The sequence below is a fragment of the Drosophila montana genome, unplaced genomic scaffold, assembly GCF_035044405.1.
Source record: "Drosophila montana isolate Dmon_TW-CO22-7 unplaced genomic scaffold, ASM3504440v1 contig_2438_1, whole genome shotgun sequence".
NCBI classification, from domain to species: domain Eukaryota; kingdom Metazoa; phylum Arthropoda; class Insecta; order Diptera; family Drosophilidae; genus Drosophila; species Drosophila montana.
The window spans coordinates 856826-870613 of record NW_026997315.1 but is presented as its reverse complement, the minus strand read 5'-3'; the positions used below and the strand labels follow the sequence as shown (position 1 = coordinate 870613).

Below are 13788 nucleotides of genomic sequence, written 5' to 3'. Positions count from 1 at the left end.
CTACGAATTCGGTTCTTTCTTATGTCAGATCTTTCCAGCAGTTCCTTTGTGTTATTTGTAAACATGTATTTCCCTTTAATGTGCTTGGAGGTGTCATCCTAACTTTTAAACACTTATTGTTGTCTTAATTTGTAAATCGTTTGATTTAAGTTTTACCTATAAGGCAATAATTTCTTGCAAACATACAAATGGCCCGAAGCGAATCCGTCTTTGGCGGGGGCTAATGAACTGTGTGAGCCATTAAAATGTAGTTTATCAGCAAAAAAAAAAGAATACCCATACATATATACATTTATGGTGTTACGTATTATTGCGTTGCGGCTAAAGTAAACCACAATTAATATGTGTGTATATACTTATATATATATATATACTTATAAAGATATGAAGAAGAATGTACTTCTATGAAGTCATCTTTCGAAGTTTATGAACTTTATTATTAATTAATCATTTGGCCCCTGCTAGTTCTATTTATGTCCATAAACTTGGCTTGTGAAGCGCTCTAGAAACTGAGCTGAATTTTAAGTTGGCCACACACACACACACACCCACACACGCATATTCACTCAATTAAAAAACATGCTTAAATTTAATGCAAATTCGTCTATTTGTATAGCTCTAAGTAATGCCGGGCAAGGCCCAGGCTACGCACTCGTTTTCCCTACCTTTTTTATTTGTTATTTATTTATTTATTTTTGAAATTATTTTTGCGCTCTCTTTGCGAGATTCAAGCGCGAGATATTCCGCATTGTTGTTTGTTTTTACTGTTTTGTTTTTTGTTATGAAAAGTCACGTTTTATTTTTTCAAGCCGGCGGCCTCTGTCGTCGAGTTCGAGCTCGCGCTCAGTTTCTGGTTCTGATTTGGATTCGGATTCCGATTCCGATTCTCGTGTGGCCTCTGGCGTTACTTTTGGGTCGTAAACATGAAATTTATGTGTTTTTCGAGTTGTACTTCTCACTCCCAACCAGTTGTTTTGGGTTTTCGGTTACAGTTTTCATTTATTTTCATCTTTTCCTATTTTATTATAATATGCTGTAATTGATTCTGTTTACATTCCTTTGGATTGAATTAGCTCCTCAAAAAGAAAGCAAAAGTTGGAAGCATTTGCTTTATTTGACGCTTTCCATTCATATTTGTTTCTGTTTTATTGTTTTTTTTTTCTTTGCTGCCCCTCACTCAAAAGCTGTCAAAACTTAATAAATGAGCCAACGAAATCGCTTGGAAAATGCCACATAAATTGCTCTGTCTCTGTTGAATGCCGATATTCGTCTTTTCGAACGCCACTGACAAGTCATTCGGTCTTAAACAAAAAAGCCAAACACAAAATGAACCCCAAAACTGAACAAAAACTGAAAAAAAAAACACACACACAACTCAACTTAACTAAAATGTGAGAGGTGAGGCCGAGAGACCAACAAAACTCTCAAGTCTGAGGACTTGGCATGACTAATCGATTCGATTTTTCGCCCAAAAAGTCATGCCAAACTCTCACAGAAAACAAAAAAATATGGTATATTGCCCAGCATTCGCATTTGTGGCCTTTTTGCGCCCCCCCCGACACCCCTCTTTAACAACAATAAATAAATATCAATAGCTGTAGTATGAAGCTTTTCATACAAATTTTACTTCATTCGTTTTGTCTTCGCCGCCCTCAAACAAACTTGAAAGTCACTCACGACAAATTTTGTGAGCTTTTCAAGTGCCAAACGACGACATTTGAAATTGCGATTTGAATGATGCGCCAAATACTTTGACTGCCAAAAGGAGTTCAGAGTTCAGCAGCGGGATTTTGTGGCTTCGAGCTTAAAAGGCAGCAGATCACTTCGAGATAAACCTAGAGGATAAACTTTAGCAAAGCAACTATAAAATATTACTTGAACGACTATGATGCATTATTTTGATGTTAGTCGCGCTTTACAGCACTTTAGTTACTAATTAATTGAGTATTAATATTAATTATTAAAGTAATTTTAAGTATATGTCAGTTCAAACATTTTCCATTCGCAAAATGAAATTCGTCTGCACCTAATTGTTTTTTGTTTCGATTCGCAGCACTAGCTGCGTCACATTACAGCACTCAACTGGTGTGTCTTACAACACTTACATACAACATTTGGTCCAGGCTCATCGAATAGATACGATTTTATTTCTGAGCATTTATCGTGATGTGACACGAAGTTGTGTGTAAGAACTGCACCTAAATGAATATCGATTAGTTTTAATAGTACCGATAATATTAAACAGTAAATCAATACGATAATCAATCGTTAGCTTCGATAAATCGATTGATAAAATAATACTCTTAGTTTTGACTACATTCGCATTTCAATGGGGCTTTGAAATAAGTATTACGGCGAATATAATGTATTTGGCAATCAAATTTTCAAAATGTTAAAATAAATGCTTTTATTAGTTAATTAAATCCACAATAACAAGCAGTAACAATCGAGACTCTGCGCAGTACATATTCACATCAAACCGCTTTAGATATAACCATTCATTGATCTTACATATCCTTGCGAGTTGTTCAACTATGTGGAACGTAACTAGCTTAAAGAAAAAGCGTACGAAATTTAATTGAATTTTCTTTTGCAACTTGCACTTACACAACAATTACACTCCAAATGCGAACAACTGCGCGAAAAACATAAAAATGAAAGAAACAAAAGTAATTGCACAACTTGAACAAAATGAGTTCGATTTAACTAAAATGCTATAAATGTTGTTTTATGATTTTTCAATTGTCTTTCGTAATTCACTCATGAAAGCGCATGATTTTTCATTTCAACTCAGTTTGAGTATAACGAAAGTCTTATGGCGAAAAAGATATTGCAGAAGTTGAGTTAGTTGTACGCCGATTCCAATACTTATTATGCTCCGTGTTCGAGTGCAATCTTTTCTCATATTTCCCAATCAAATTTAAGTTTTAATTAAAGTTTTAAATTAATTGGAGCGGGGAATTGTGATACCATCAAAAGTTCGTCTTTGCTTTGGTTATAGTTCAAGTTGAAGGAAGTAACAACATTTTGTTATTAGAATTTGTCAACTTTGGGTTGTGTTTATATGTATATATATTGAAATGGGAAACGAAAAAAAGTTTTACTATACTCCTCATATATATATCAAAACTTATGTACATCGCATTATATCATTTAGTTGCCATAGGAAAGATCGGCTGAAAAGAAGGTTCTTGAATGGAAACCTTTTTGTTTCTAAAGATAACTAGACCAAACTAGCTGCAAAACGGTAGCGAGGGTATTAAAGCGTCGGCGTGCCAAAGATATGCTCACTTTCTGGTTTTTATTTTGTTTTGAAATATTCGTTTCTTTCCTTCTGGAAACTCGAATATACTTTGGAATTGCATTCGGTTAATTTCAATGCGCGGCATTGTCTGGTCTCTGTCTTTGGGGCACATAAACATTTTGTTTTCTATTAAAATTTGTGTGGCTGCTGCTTCTTGATTTTTATTTTTATATTTCAGTTTTTTTTTTCTTCTTCCTCAATTTTGTTGCTCGCTTTTTGATATTTTGAAACATGTGCTCGACTTTTTCTAAAAATATCACAAATTTTCGCCTCTCAACGAGGCAAAAGCAAATTGTCTGAAAGCATGAAAAAATTAAATTTTTTTACAGCTGGAGGCGGCAAAAAAATAAATATGAATATATATAATATTGATAAAAGAATGTAATTGTTGAAATTGGGAATAAACAAATATAATTGTGCGCTTAAGTTTCTCTAGTATGCTTCTTTGTATTAAAAACAATATTGGCACACCCTAATTTAATTCCAACGTATATATCGTACATATATGCATATAATATATAGATATATATGGTTATATGTAAAAGAAAATTAAATAAAGAAACGAATTTCAACGTGTTCCTCGCCTCTTCCCTTTGCATCTGCGGCCTCTGGCCCAAAAAGCCAGCAGCTGTTGTACACTTTTTGGATGTATCTGCAGCTGTGCAGCACATCGCACTGTCCCCAAGCCCCACTGGCTGTACCAAATAACAACCTCCCTCCCCTCCCTCCCTACATACGTCAATCGCCTCTTAGCCCCGCACAGCTACACCCTGCTGCCGCCAGCGATTCCCCCATTCCCCATTCTGGCTGCATTTTGGAAACGTCGGCACCAAAAATAAGTTTTTCGTGCATGAAATTTTTGGCAGCCAAATGCAGCGGCAGCAACAACTACAACAACAAGAAGAAGAAGCACAAGCAGCAGCATTAGTTGCCTTATTTACATAAGCAGCGCTGTCTTAACCCTTGGCTGGGCCAGCGTGCTCAGTTGCAGCTTGTTCCCCACTTCATGCTAAATTGAGATCAATTGAAAGCGAAATTGATTGTTTAACCTTTTCTCGCAGCGTGCGAGCAGGAGAAGGAGGCGGAGCTGCTGGGGCGAACAGGGGCGTGGGTCAAGCATTGGGCGTTGTGGGCGTGGCCGAACTGCTGCTGTCTGCAAGCTGCTTAAACAAATTAGTTCAAAGTTTAATTCAATTTCATTTGCTGTGCGTCGCATTATTCAAACGCACTTGAGAAATTTTAATTATAATTTTCTCCTCTCTCGCTCTGCTCGTCTCTCTCTCTCTCTCTCCCCCACCCCGCCCCACTCTATCTCCAATGGCTATTTATACATATGTGGCATAAAATAATTTCTTGCAGAAACGAAATTAATTAAGCAAAAATGTTTTCAAATATTGTTTAGCTACAAATTTCAATATTTAGTTCGCTGTCGCTGCTCTGCCCATATGTGTGTGTGTGCGCGTGTGTGTGAGTATGAGAGAGAGAGAGAGTATTTTAAGATAAGCAAAACTTTATGAATATGCCAAAATGTATAATATGAGTGCATGTTTCATAAGACGCTGCCAAAAAGAGAGACAGAGAGTGAGCGAGAGAGAACAAGAGAGAGACTGAAATAGTGGGAGAGAGGGAGAGAGAGGAGGCACAGCTGTTCCCTCTTTTCCTCTTGCAAAAACTTGCTTAGCCATTGGCATTTAAGAAACTTTGTTTCCCCTTCTATTCACTTGCTTTGCTCTCACCTCGAGCGATTTTTGTGCGCCTCCAAAAATACAGATTTTAGACTCTGACGTAATTAGCGGACGCTAAAGAAATTAATTTAGCTTACGTCTCTGTGTGAGTGTGTGTGTGTGTGTGTGCATATTAATTTGAATATGGTTCTTAGAAAGTTCACAAAAACGTGCCAGAAAAATTTAGCCAAATGATTAGAAATGTCTTTTGTTAATTTAATTGAAGACCAGGCCAAAGATTTAACAGAGCCTTCAAATGGGCTGCTTTCAGATAAGATTAGATTAGATTCGTCTAAGTCGTACTACTTTATCTATGTCCAATTATTGGCAACTACTATCCAAAGTTTAAATGCTGATTAATTATGCTTGCCAAAGATAATTTTTTGACAAGTGCCACATTAAATCCTAAAACATCAAGGTCGTATTGCATTCGATTTTTAATTTGCGCAATGTTTCGTTTGTTCTGTTGTTCAGGAAGGTTCTACATATATGAAGTTCGGCTTAAAATGTGCTTATTTTCTCTTAGGAATTCCTTTTCTCCTTTCCTAATAAAATTTCTATTGATACGAAAACAAGAGCATGGAATGTTATGAGGTTCGATTTTGGATTTATTCTACAAAAATTAATCGAAAATTTGTTTGAAAATGTTCATTTCTAAAGTGAAGGTTTTTATTTTATGTGAATAAGTCACATTGAACATTATTAGTAAAAAAAAATCAAAAAATATTCTACTAACGATACTTTATACAAAAAAAATTTACAAAATAATTTTCAATACAAGATTTAAGCTTACGATTCCTTAAACTCATGTAGACTCATATTTCTTGAGATACTAGAATTGAGTGCAGACACAAACCTGGTTTAAAGACCATTAAAGACCATTATGAGCCCTGATTGGCGCTTAATAAATATCTATTTTTGCACAACGTTTTCTTTACTTTGGCTTATAACAACTTTCTTCCCTTTCTTCATGAGCAGTTTATTCTATATCGACAACTTAACATAGTGCTGGTCGATAGAACATCAAACCTGGATGAACTTAAAATTTTACTTGGTCTGCATAAATGTATTCACATATACAATACTTTGATATTTCTATACTCGATAGCAAATTTTGTTGCCTTCCAGAGCAGAGCGCTGAATCATCTCAAATCATTTGCATTTGCAAGAGTTAAACGCTTCGTTCCAGCATTGTTTACGCTTTTGGCACGTTTTATGAGGTCCCCTCCAAATATATAATATACATATATATAGTGTATAGCCCGAGTCGCTGCAGATCGCAACTTAATACTTTGACCAAATTACATATTCCGACCATATATGTATATATTTAAAGCTGACTAAAAGCATTTGTTACAGCAGCATGACAAATCAAATGGATGTACAGCTGATGTACCAAAAACAGAGATTTAGATGTTTGGCCAACAAATAGACGTCGCGTCGGCGGAAGAGCTCGATAGATTTTGAAGGCCCACGCGCTGAGAAATGCGAAATTAATTATGCGCGTCAATGTATGACAATAAAAATTAATTAGCCTGAAGTCAACTAAAAGTTTTAGTTAAGCGCCAAGTGTAGAACCTGATAACGCCCACAGATCTCACCTGCATGACATAAGCTGAGCAACTAGTTAACTTAAATAAAAAAGTGATAATAAAAATAATAATAATAATAATGACGTTGTTCTAGTTGATGGCGTTGTTCAAGCTGCTGAGTCATGCTGCAAGCACCTTCGACATTAATGTTAATTTTGTGCAATTCTTTGTTGTGGTCGATAGTCGATAGTTTTTCCCTCTCCTGCAACTGCAGTCGCTTATCAGGAGACCCTTTGGGGGTTGGGGTTGGTTGGCAGGGGAGGCAGCCATATAAACGCTGGTGCTTAACTTTTATCTAATCGCATTTATTGATAGCAACTGTCAAAGCCGCATCGAGTTGGCTCGCCCTTTCCCACTGGGGCTTCATTGTTTGAGCTTTATTTTTGTTGTTGTTATTTTTTCACCTTTTCTGTTTTGTTTAATATATGTGTCACAGCAGGGTGGGTCGGTGGGTCGCCGGATCGGTGGGTTCACTTAGACGGCGCGGCTTATGTTGTATAATGTTGCAACAAAGCGGTTACTGACCGTTGCCGTGCGCCTTGCTACGGCTTCCAGGCCAGCAGCGTGTTGCGTGCAGTCAAACACACACACACACAAACACGCACACAAACACATTGGAGTTGCCGCAGGGCATTTGACTCGCCGGGTTTCCCATTTCTATTGCGGCCGCGATTATGTGAGGGCTTTAAAAATAGCCAACAGTCAACTGTGCACTACGGTGCCATACGGGCCACACGGAAACTTGCAATTGCGTTTTGCTCGTCAGCTTTTGCCTGGTTGCCTGGAGCCGGCTGCTAATCACTAGCCCCAATGCGGCTCGAAAACCAATATATATGTATGTATGCATAAGCAAACATATATATATATATATATATATATATAATAAGATATATATGTACTACATGTACTACAAATGTACACGAGCTGGAGTGCGTTACGAGTGAGTCGCATATCTAAAAAAACCTACAACACAATATTAAGCACATATATGGAATGACTTTTCACAGCAAGCTGTGAACAGCCCGGCCAGTCGATGACGACGTCGTCATCGGCTGTGAGTTCCCTTATCAGCGGCCCGCTCTCAATTCCACGGGCGCTATAAGATGTGGGGCATGTGGGTTAAGCGGCACAGCTGGAATAGCTAATTGAATTTACAAATTTACTTAAAGGGCTTAACAAAATAATTGGAGTTTTTAACTCCCATCCTGTGTCGATAACTTTTTTTTATCGGTTACGCATTTAGTTAACTATCGAGAAGTTGATTTATTCTTTTTTCGATCCGTTTAGACAGCGTTAACAATTTAATAACCAAGAGCTTTCGATAAACTTATCGATTACTTAATCGCTTTATTTATTTATTGAAACACTTTATCTATATTACGCAGTTACTTTTAAGTTTATCGATCAGTTTATTATCATATTAACCAGTCGTTTTGGGCTTACACCATAGCTCTGGCTTATAGATTATTTATCGATATACTTATTTGTAAACTAATGATGAAGGATTTATGAGAGGCATTCTAAATAAACAAACATAAGCAGCCACAAATACCATTTTCTCCTTTATTATAGGGTTTCGTTTTTCGATTTGTGGCGATTTCTTCGATTTTATTCTCAAATCAGGTTGTTTCACTTATCGATAACAACACATGTTATATAAATATATAGAAGACTGTTACGATTCAAGCGGAGTTATTATTTGCAATATTTTGAGCGAATCGCTGAACGATATGAAAATAATAAATAGATTGATAATCGTCGAATTATTGTTTTATCGGAATATATAGATATGTATATAGTTGCGGAGGAACACTGGATATTTTAAGTTTAACGTATTTTTCATTAGCCTGAATTCAATTCCAACTTAATCTTTAGGCAGATTTCAAGGTGATGCCAAATTTTTGTTTTAATTTTTTTGCTATTCAAATAAATATGGAACCCACTTGCAATTATTGCCGGGTAATTGTCCCCGCATGTGGAACAATTTTCGACTCATTTCAACAGACGCAGCTGCTGTTTTTTTTTTGTTTTTTTATTTTTGTTGGTACAGCTTACATAAATACGAATAATACAAAGCGAATACAGAGATGAATACGAATATGAATATGTGAATGTAAATATTTAGTGAGTTTGTGTTAATAGCTATAAAAATTAACAGTTTTCGATTTCAGTTTCAGCTGCTCTTTAGATGCTGCTCTGTCGCTCTCTTTTACGCTCCATCTCTCTCTGTTTAACCTTCAAAAAAAAAGTAAAAATAAACAAAGGAAAAGCAACAACCAAAAAAAAAAAAAGAAGAGTGTGTTACCAAAATTTAATACGAGACTTAAAACTTGTTGAACTTGTTTGGTCTGTTTCTTGATTTTGTCTCGTGTCTTTTTTCTGTGGTCTTCACGTCTAAAGCAATTTGCATCTTTTCGTTGCGTTTTTACTTTAATTTTATTTTAAGTCATTGCTTAATGTTTTTCTTTGTGCCTCCGGCTAATGTATTAATCTTTTTTTAATCACGGTGCGGGCTCAATTAGCAATAAATTAATATCCTTATATAAGTGCATACGCTCATTTATAACATATTAACGAGCACTGAAGCCTGAAGGTTGCTTGTAGGTCATCGGATGTTAATGTCATCGAGTCATCGATATCGCTCTTCGATTATTCTTGGCCCACATTTCTATAATACACACATTGGCCACACACTACTTAGTTGTAGGCAAGTTTATTTTTGTAACACACACACACACACTCACACACACGCAAGCAGTTGCTTGCCCATAAATTTCTCTGTATCCAGAAACTGCGTCAATGACATGCCTAGCATTAGCTGTGTATCTGTATAGCTGTATCTGTATCTGAATCCGTATCCATATCTATATATATATATAGATATTTATATATTTATTCTATTCACATTTGATGCTCAACACGTCCGCTTTGCTGGTTCTATTTGTGTGGGCGCTGGTTGCGTTGTTTAAAAGTTTCTCTATTTTTTTCTTAAATCCATTTTTTTTTGCTGTGTCAGTGCGAGCAGCAAAAGTTTTCAGCTTTTCAGCTAAAAAGAAGAAGCTGTACAGGAATTATTTTAATACACGCCATAAGTATTAACTACAGCCCACACACACAGACGCACGTCAAAGAATTAGCTCATAAATTAAGTTAGAATTCGTACTTCTTTTTGTTTTTATATACATTATTTTGAATATCAACTTGAAATACGGAAAAACAATTTGCAGCTGACATCATGCAAGCCCCAACAGCATATTAGACTTATACTATAAAAAAATATATATATAAATATATATCTATTCCTCAACCGACAAGCAACAAGTTATTGTTATATATACAAACAAAATTTATAAAATTATAAATGCGTTTTTTTGTTTAACCTTTTGTTTTTGTTGGTTTTTATCTTTTTTTAAAAATTACTATAGATAATGTACTGCACATGTATTGGCATTTGTATCTGCATATGTGTCCGTCTGTGTGAATTGATATCGCTGAAAGGCCAGATAGCGATATATACATATGCATATATATGGATTTTGGTAGCTAACCAAAAACTATTTTAGCTATTGCACATGCTGTTCAGGGTTGTGCGTGGGCAATCATAAATATTTGAATAGAAGTCGCATTTGTATACGGATATTAAAAGAAATTATATTAAAGACCATAACTTATTCTAAATTTAAATGGCATAGACACATCTGCAAAAGATCTAGAAGTAATATGTATTTCTTAGAGTTTTTAGAGAATTGATTTTCCAAGGAATTAAATAAATTTTTATTCATTTGTTTTAATGTTAACAGACTTTTTTCTATATGTTTGCTCAAAAGGCCTTAATTAATATTTATGTAGGTTAAAAAATCAATCAAAATAAAATGATTTTTTTTCATTTCTGGGGAAAATATATTTTAAAATATATAAAAATAATTCGTTTTAATTTTATTTATATTTAATTAGTATAAATATAATTTATATTAACATTAATTTAAAAATGTAATTTCTTTTGAAAAATACCAATGAAAATATGTTTTTTATATATTCTGCACAACAAATAGGACGAATACCAAACTTTTAAAATTGAATAATGAATTTATATATTTGTAATTTTATGTTTTTTATTATATATATAATATTTATATTTATATTATATCCTTATTTTGGCGACCTTTCCATTTTTTAATTATTTTATTAGCTAGTTCGAGGTATACTTTTTATTCCATAATTTAAGCACATTTATGAAATTATATAAAAAATAACATAGTTTTTTTTACTAACTCCCAAGAAAGAAAAGCTCAAATAGAAATATTTTGTTTTCATTTATTTTTTATTTTATATTTCATTATATTTATTGGATGCAGGGCCAACTTTTGGCTAATATCAAAAAATAATATCCATATAAATAGTTTGTTTTGATATTTGCTTTAAATATGACTCAGAATTACAACAGAACCAGGCGCTGATTAAGAACTTACTTTCGTTTGGGCTTGAATGACAATTTTTAATTCATTTGCGGGGCGGCAGATAAGATAAGATTGTGAGCCGCACAAAAGACTACAAAAACAACAATGAGAAGTGAAATGCCAAATACAAGAGAGTGTACACAATCAAACCTGACAATAAACAGAAAAAAAGCCGACAACAAATGAAATTTGTGTGTGCCGTCATCGATGATTGAATCATTCCGAAGTATTTGCAATTTTTAATTTCTCAGTTCGACTAATTTAATAAACATTGCTCATTATTATAATGTGTATATATACTTGATATGAATGATAGATAATACAATTGCCCCGTTAATGTTTATTCAACACTTTTTTTACAGTAATATTTATAGACATTTTGTAATACTTATAAAATAATGCATTTAACAATTTTAAAAAGAAATCGAGCGGTAAGTGCGTTTAATTTTTATTCGCTTTTGCTAAGGACGCGTAGAAAGCACGATAAAAAAGAAGAAGAAAAATAAAAATTAGACTTTATAAACAATTTGCGGCGCCATCAATCAAATACTTTGATAACTTTTGCCATAGAAAAAATATAAGTAGACAAGTCTCTCCCTCACTCTCTTTCTCTCTCTGTCTCTCTATTTGTATGTTGCTTTTGCTATCATGATATAAGATATATTATTTTTAGTTGGTATTTACTTTTTTTTTGATTTTCTTTTCGCTGAACGCTAAAAAATGCCGCTGGGAACCAGAAAAATGTTACCAAATACAAGTACTACTATAAACTATATAAAATAATCTCTTGTATATGAAAAACTTGGCGCACTTTATTTGTAGTTTGTCAATGTGCATTGCTGCTGTTATGGGCCGTGCTTGGTTTGGTTTAACTCGCTGTACAATAGAGCGCAACGGGTCTTAAGACAGCAAAATAAACAAAAAAAAAAGAAATACACTTTTTGTGGCAAGTCTTTAGCTGCGACTGCTGCCTGTTGCCTGCCTGGCATATTTGGCTGCATTGCGGATGATGCTGTGGCTGCTCACGCTCTATATCTAGACATATAATTATACCATATTTTGCCATAAAAACACACACATATAGATAAATCCTTGTGATTGCACAATAAGTCACACAATCGTCGCAAAAAGAAATCCCAAAAGATTTTTAATTTATTCATTTCACGAACATTTTGAAAATACTGGAATTTAACTTTTGTAACTTAATTGAGTTGTTTTGATATAAATTGGAAAGAATTGCAAAGAAAATTTACGAAAAAATTAATATTCAAATATTCTTAGTTTTTTTTTGTAATTCAAGTATATAAAAAATATATATATATAAAAAGATTTAAAAGACTTCAAGAGTCAAAAGTTTTAAAAATATACATTGTTTACTATTTTTGTAATTAAATTAAAAAAAATTCCATTAAAATTTTTACAAAAAAGTTCTAAAAACGACATGATACAAATTATTAAATAAAAAAAATTTATAAATTTGATAACGAATACTAAAAAATGTCGAAAAAAAAAGATTTAGTTAAGTTCAAATAAAGTGGAGTCCTTCATAAAGGATAAGCCAACCGTAATTATAATTTAGTCTCAACCATTAAAATTATGATTTAATTTATTTAAATGCACTTAACATTCATTTAGCACCATTGCATCCCCAAATAAGAAAAAAACTAACAAAAGCTCCAATAATTTGCGCGCTACTAACCAAAAATTCAATCAGCATTGCATACACATACACATGCATATACACACATACACACACACACACATGTTTCTGTCTGTCTCTGTCACACTCTATCTCTGTTTCTGTCTTGCCGAAGCGCGTGTGCTGGTCAATATTGAAATGATTTGTACAACACACCTATCCAAACGCAGAGTTAACCAAATGTTTGGTATAAACCTAAACGTATATTTCTCTTTTTTATTCTCATTTCAGATAATGTAAAATCAGCGTATGCTCAATAAAGAAAAGCTTACACAAAAAAAAATAAAAAAACACAGCATAGCAAAAAAGCTGCTAAACTTACAAACAATAATCAAGTTAAAGCATATTTATATATAAACGTTTGTTCGAATCAAAATTAAACTATACAACTCTTAGCCAAGATAGGCTTCAAGTACCCCAAGCTATCAGCCATCCCCAAGCTTTGTAAACAGATAAAAAAAAGCAAGTGTAAACGCTACAACAAGAACTCATACAAAACGCTACCATCTATGCTAAATATATATATATATATATGTACGTACACCTTATATATATAGGTGCTGATCTGTGCTAAGAGCTGTTTATCTAAAAACACAAAACAAAAAAAACCCAAACAAAGCCAACGTCATAAACGTAAAACGCGCAACATTTCTAGTCGCCAGCCAAGCTATCTATATAGTCTCCCCAGCTAAAAACTATATATTTCTATAATATATATATATATCTATAATACCTATATATATATATATTATAATATTGAAGAGTTGCCGCTGCGATGGCCAACGTTGTTAATATGAACAGCCTGCTGAATGGCAAGGACTCGCGCTGGTTGCAGCTGGAGGTGTGCCGCGAGTTTCAGCGCAACAAATGCTCGCGCCAGGACACGGAGTGCAAGTTCGCCCATCCGCCGGCCAATGTGGAGGTGCAGAACGGCAAGGTTACCGCTTGCTATGACAGTATCAAGGTCAGTATTATGCCCAACCAGTATGCCAAAACCTATGCCCACATGTAC

At 34.2% G+C, this 13788-nt stretch overlaps 1 protein-coding gene across 36 annotated transcripts in view; it reads left to right on the top strand.

Annotated features, from left to right (window-relative positions):
* The window catches only part of mbl (muscleblind), a 228494-nt gene that overhangs the window by 72669 nt on the left and 142037 nt on the right, over nucleotides 1–13788 (top strand). For 35 of the 36 annotated variants that reach the window (XR_010436230.1, XR_010436229.1, XR_010436232.1 and 32 more), the window contains one exon: nucleotides 13008–13740. The exons of the other annotated variant lie outside the window; for it this stretch is intronic. Coding sequence is in view for 32 of the 35 variants with exons in the window: in XM_064682195.1 (XP_064538265.1) it covers nucleotides 13552–13740 (189 nt within the window). In the remaining 3 variants the exon portion in view is untranslated. The remainder of the gene's footprint in view (nucleotides 1–13007; nucleotides 13741–13788) is intronic. 36 annotated transcript variants of the gene reach the window in all.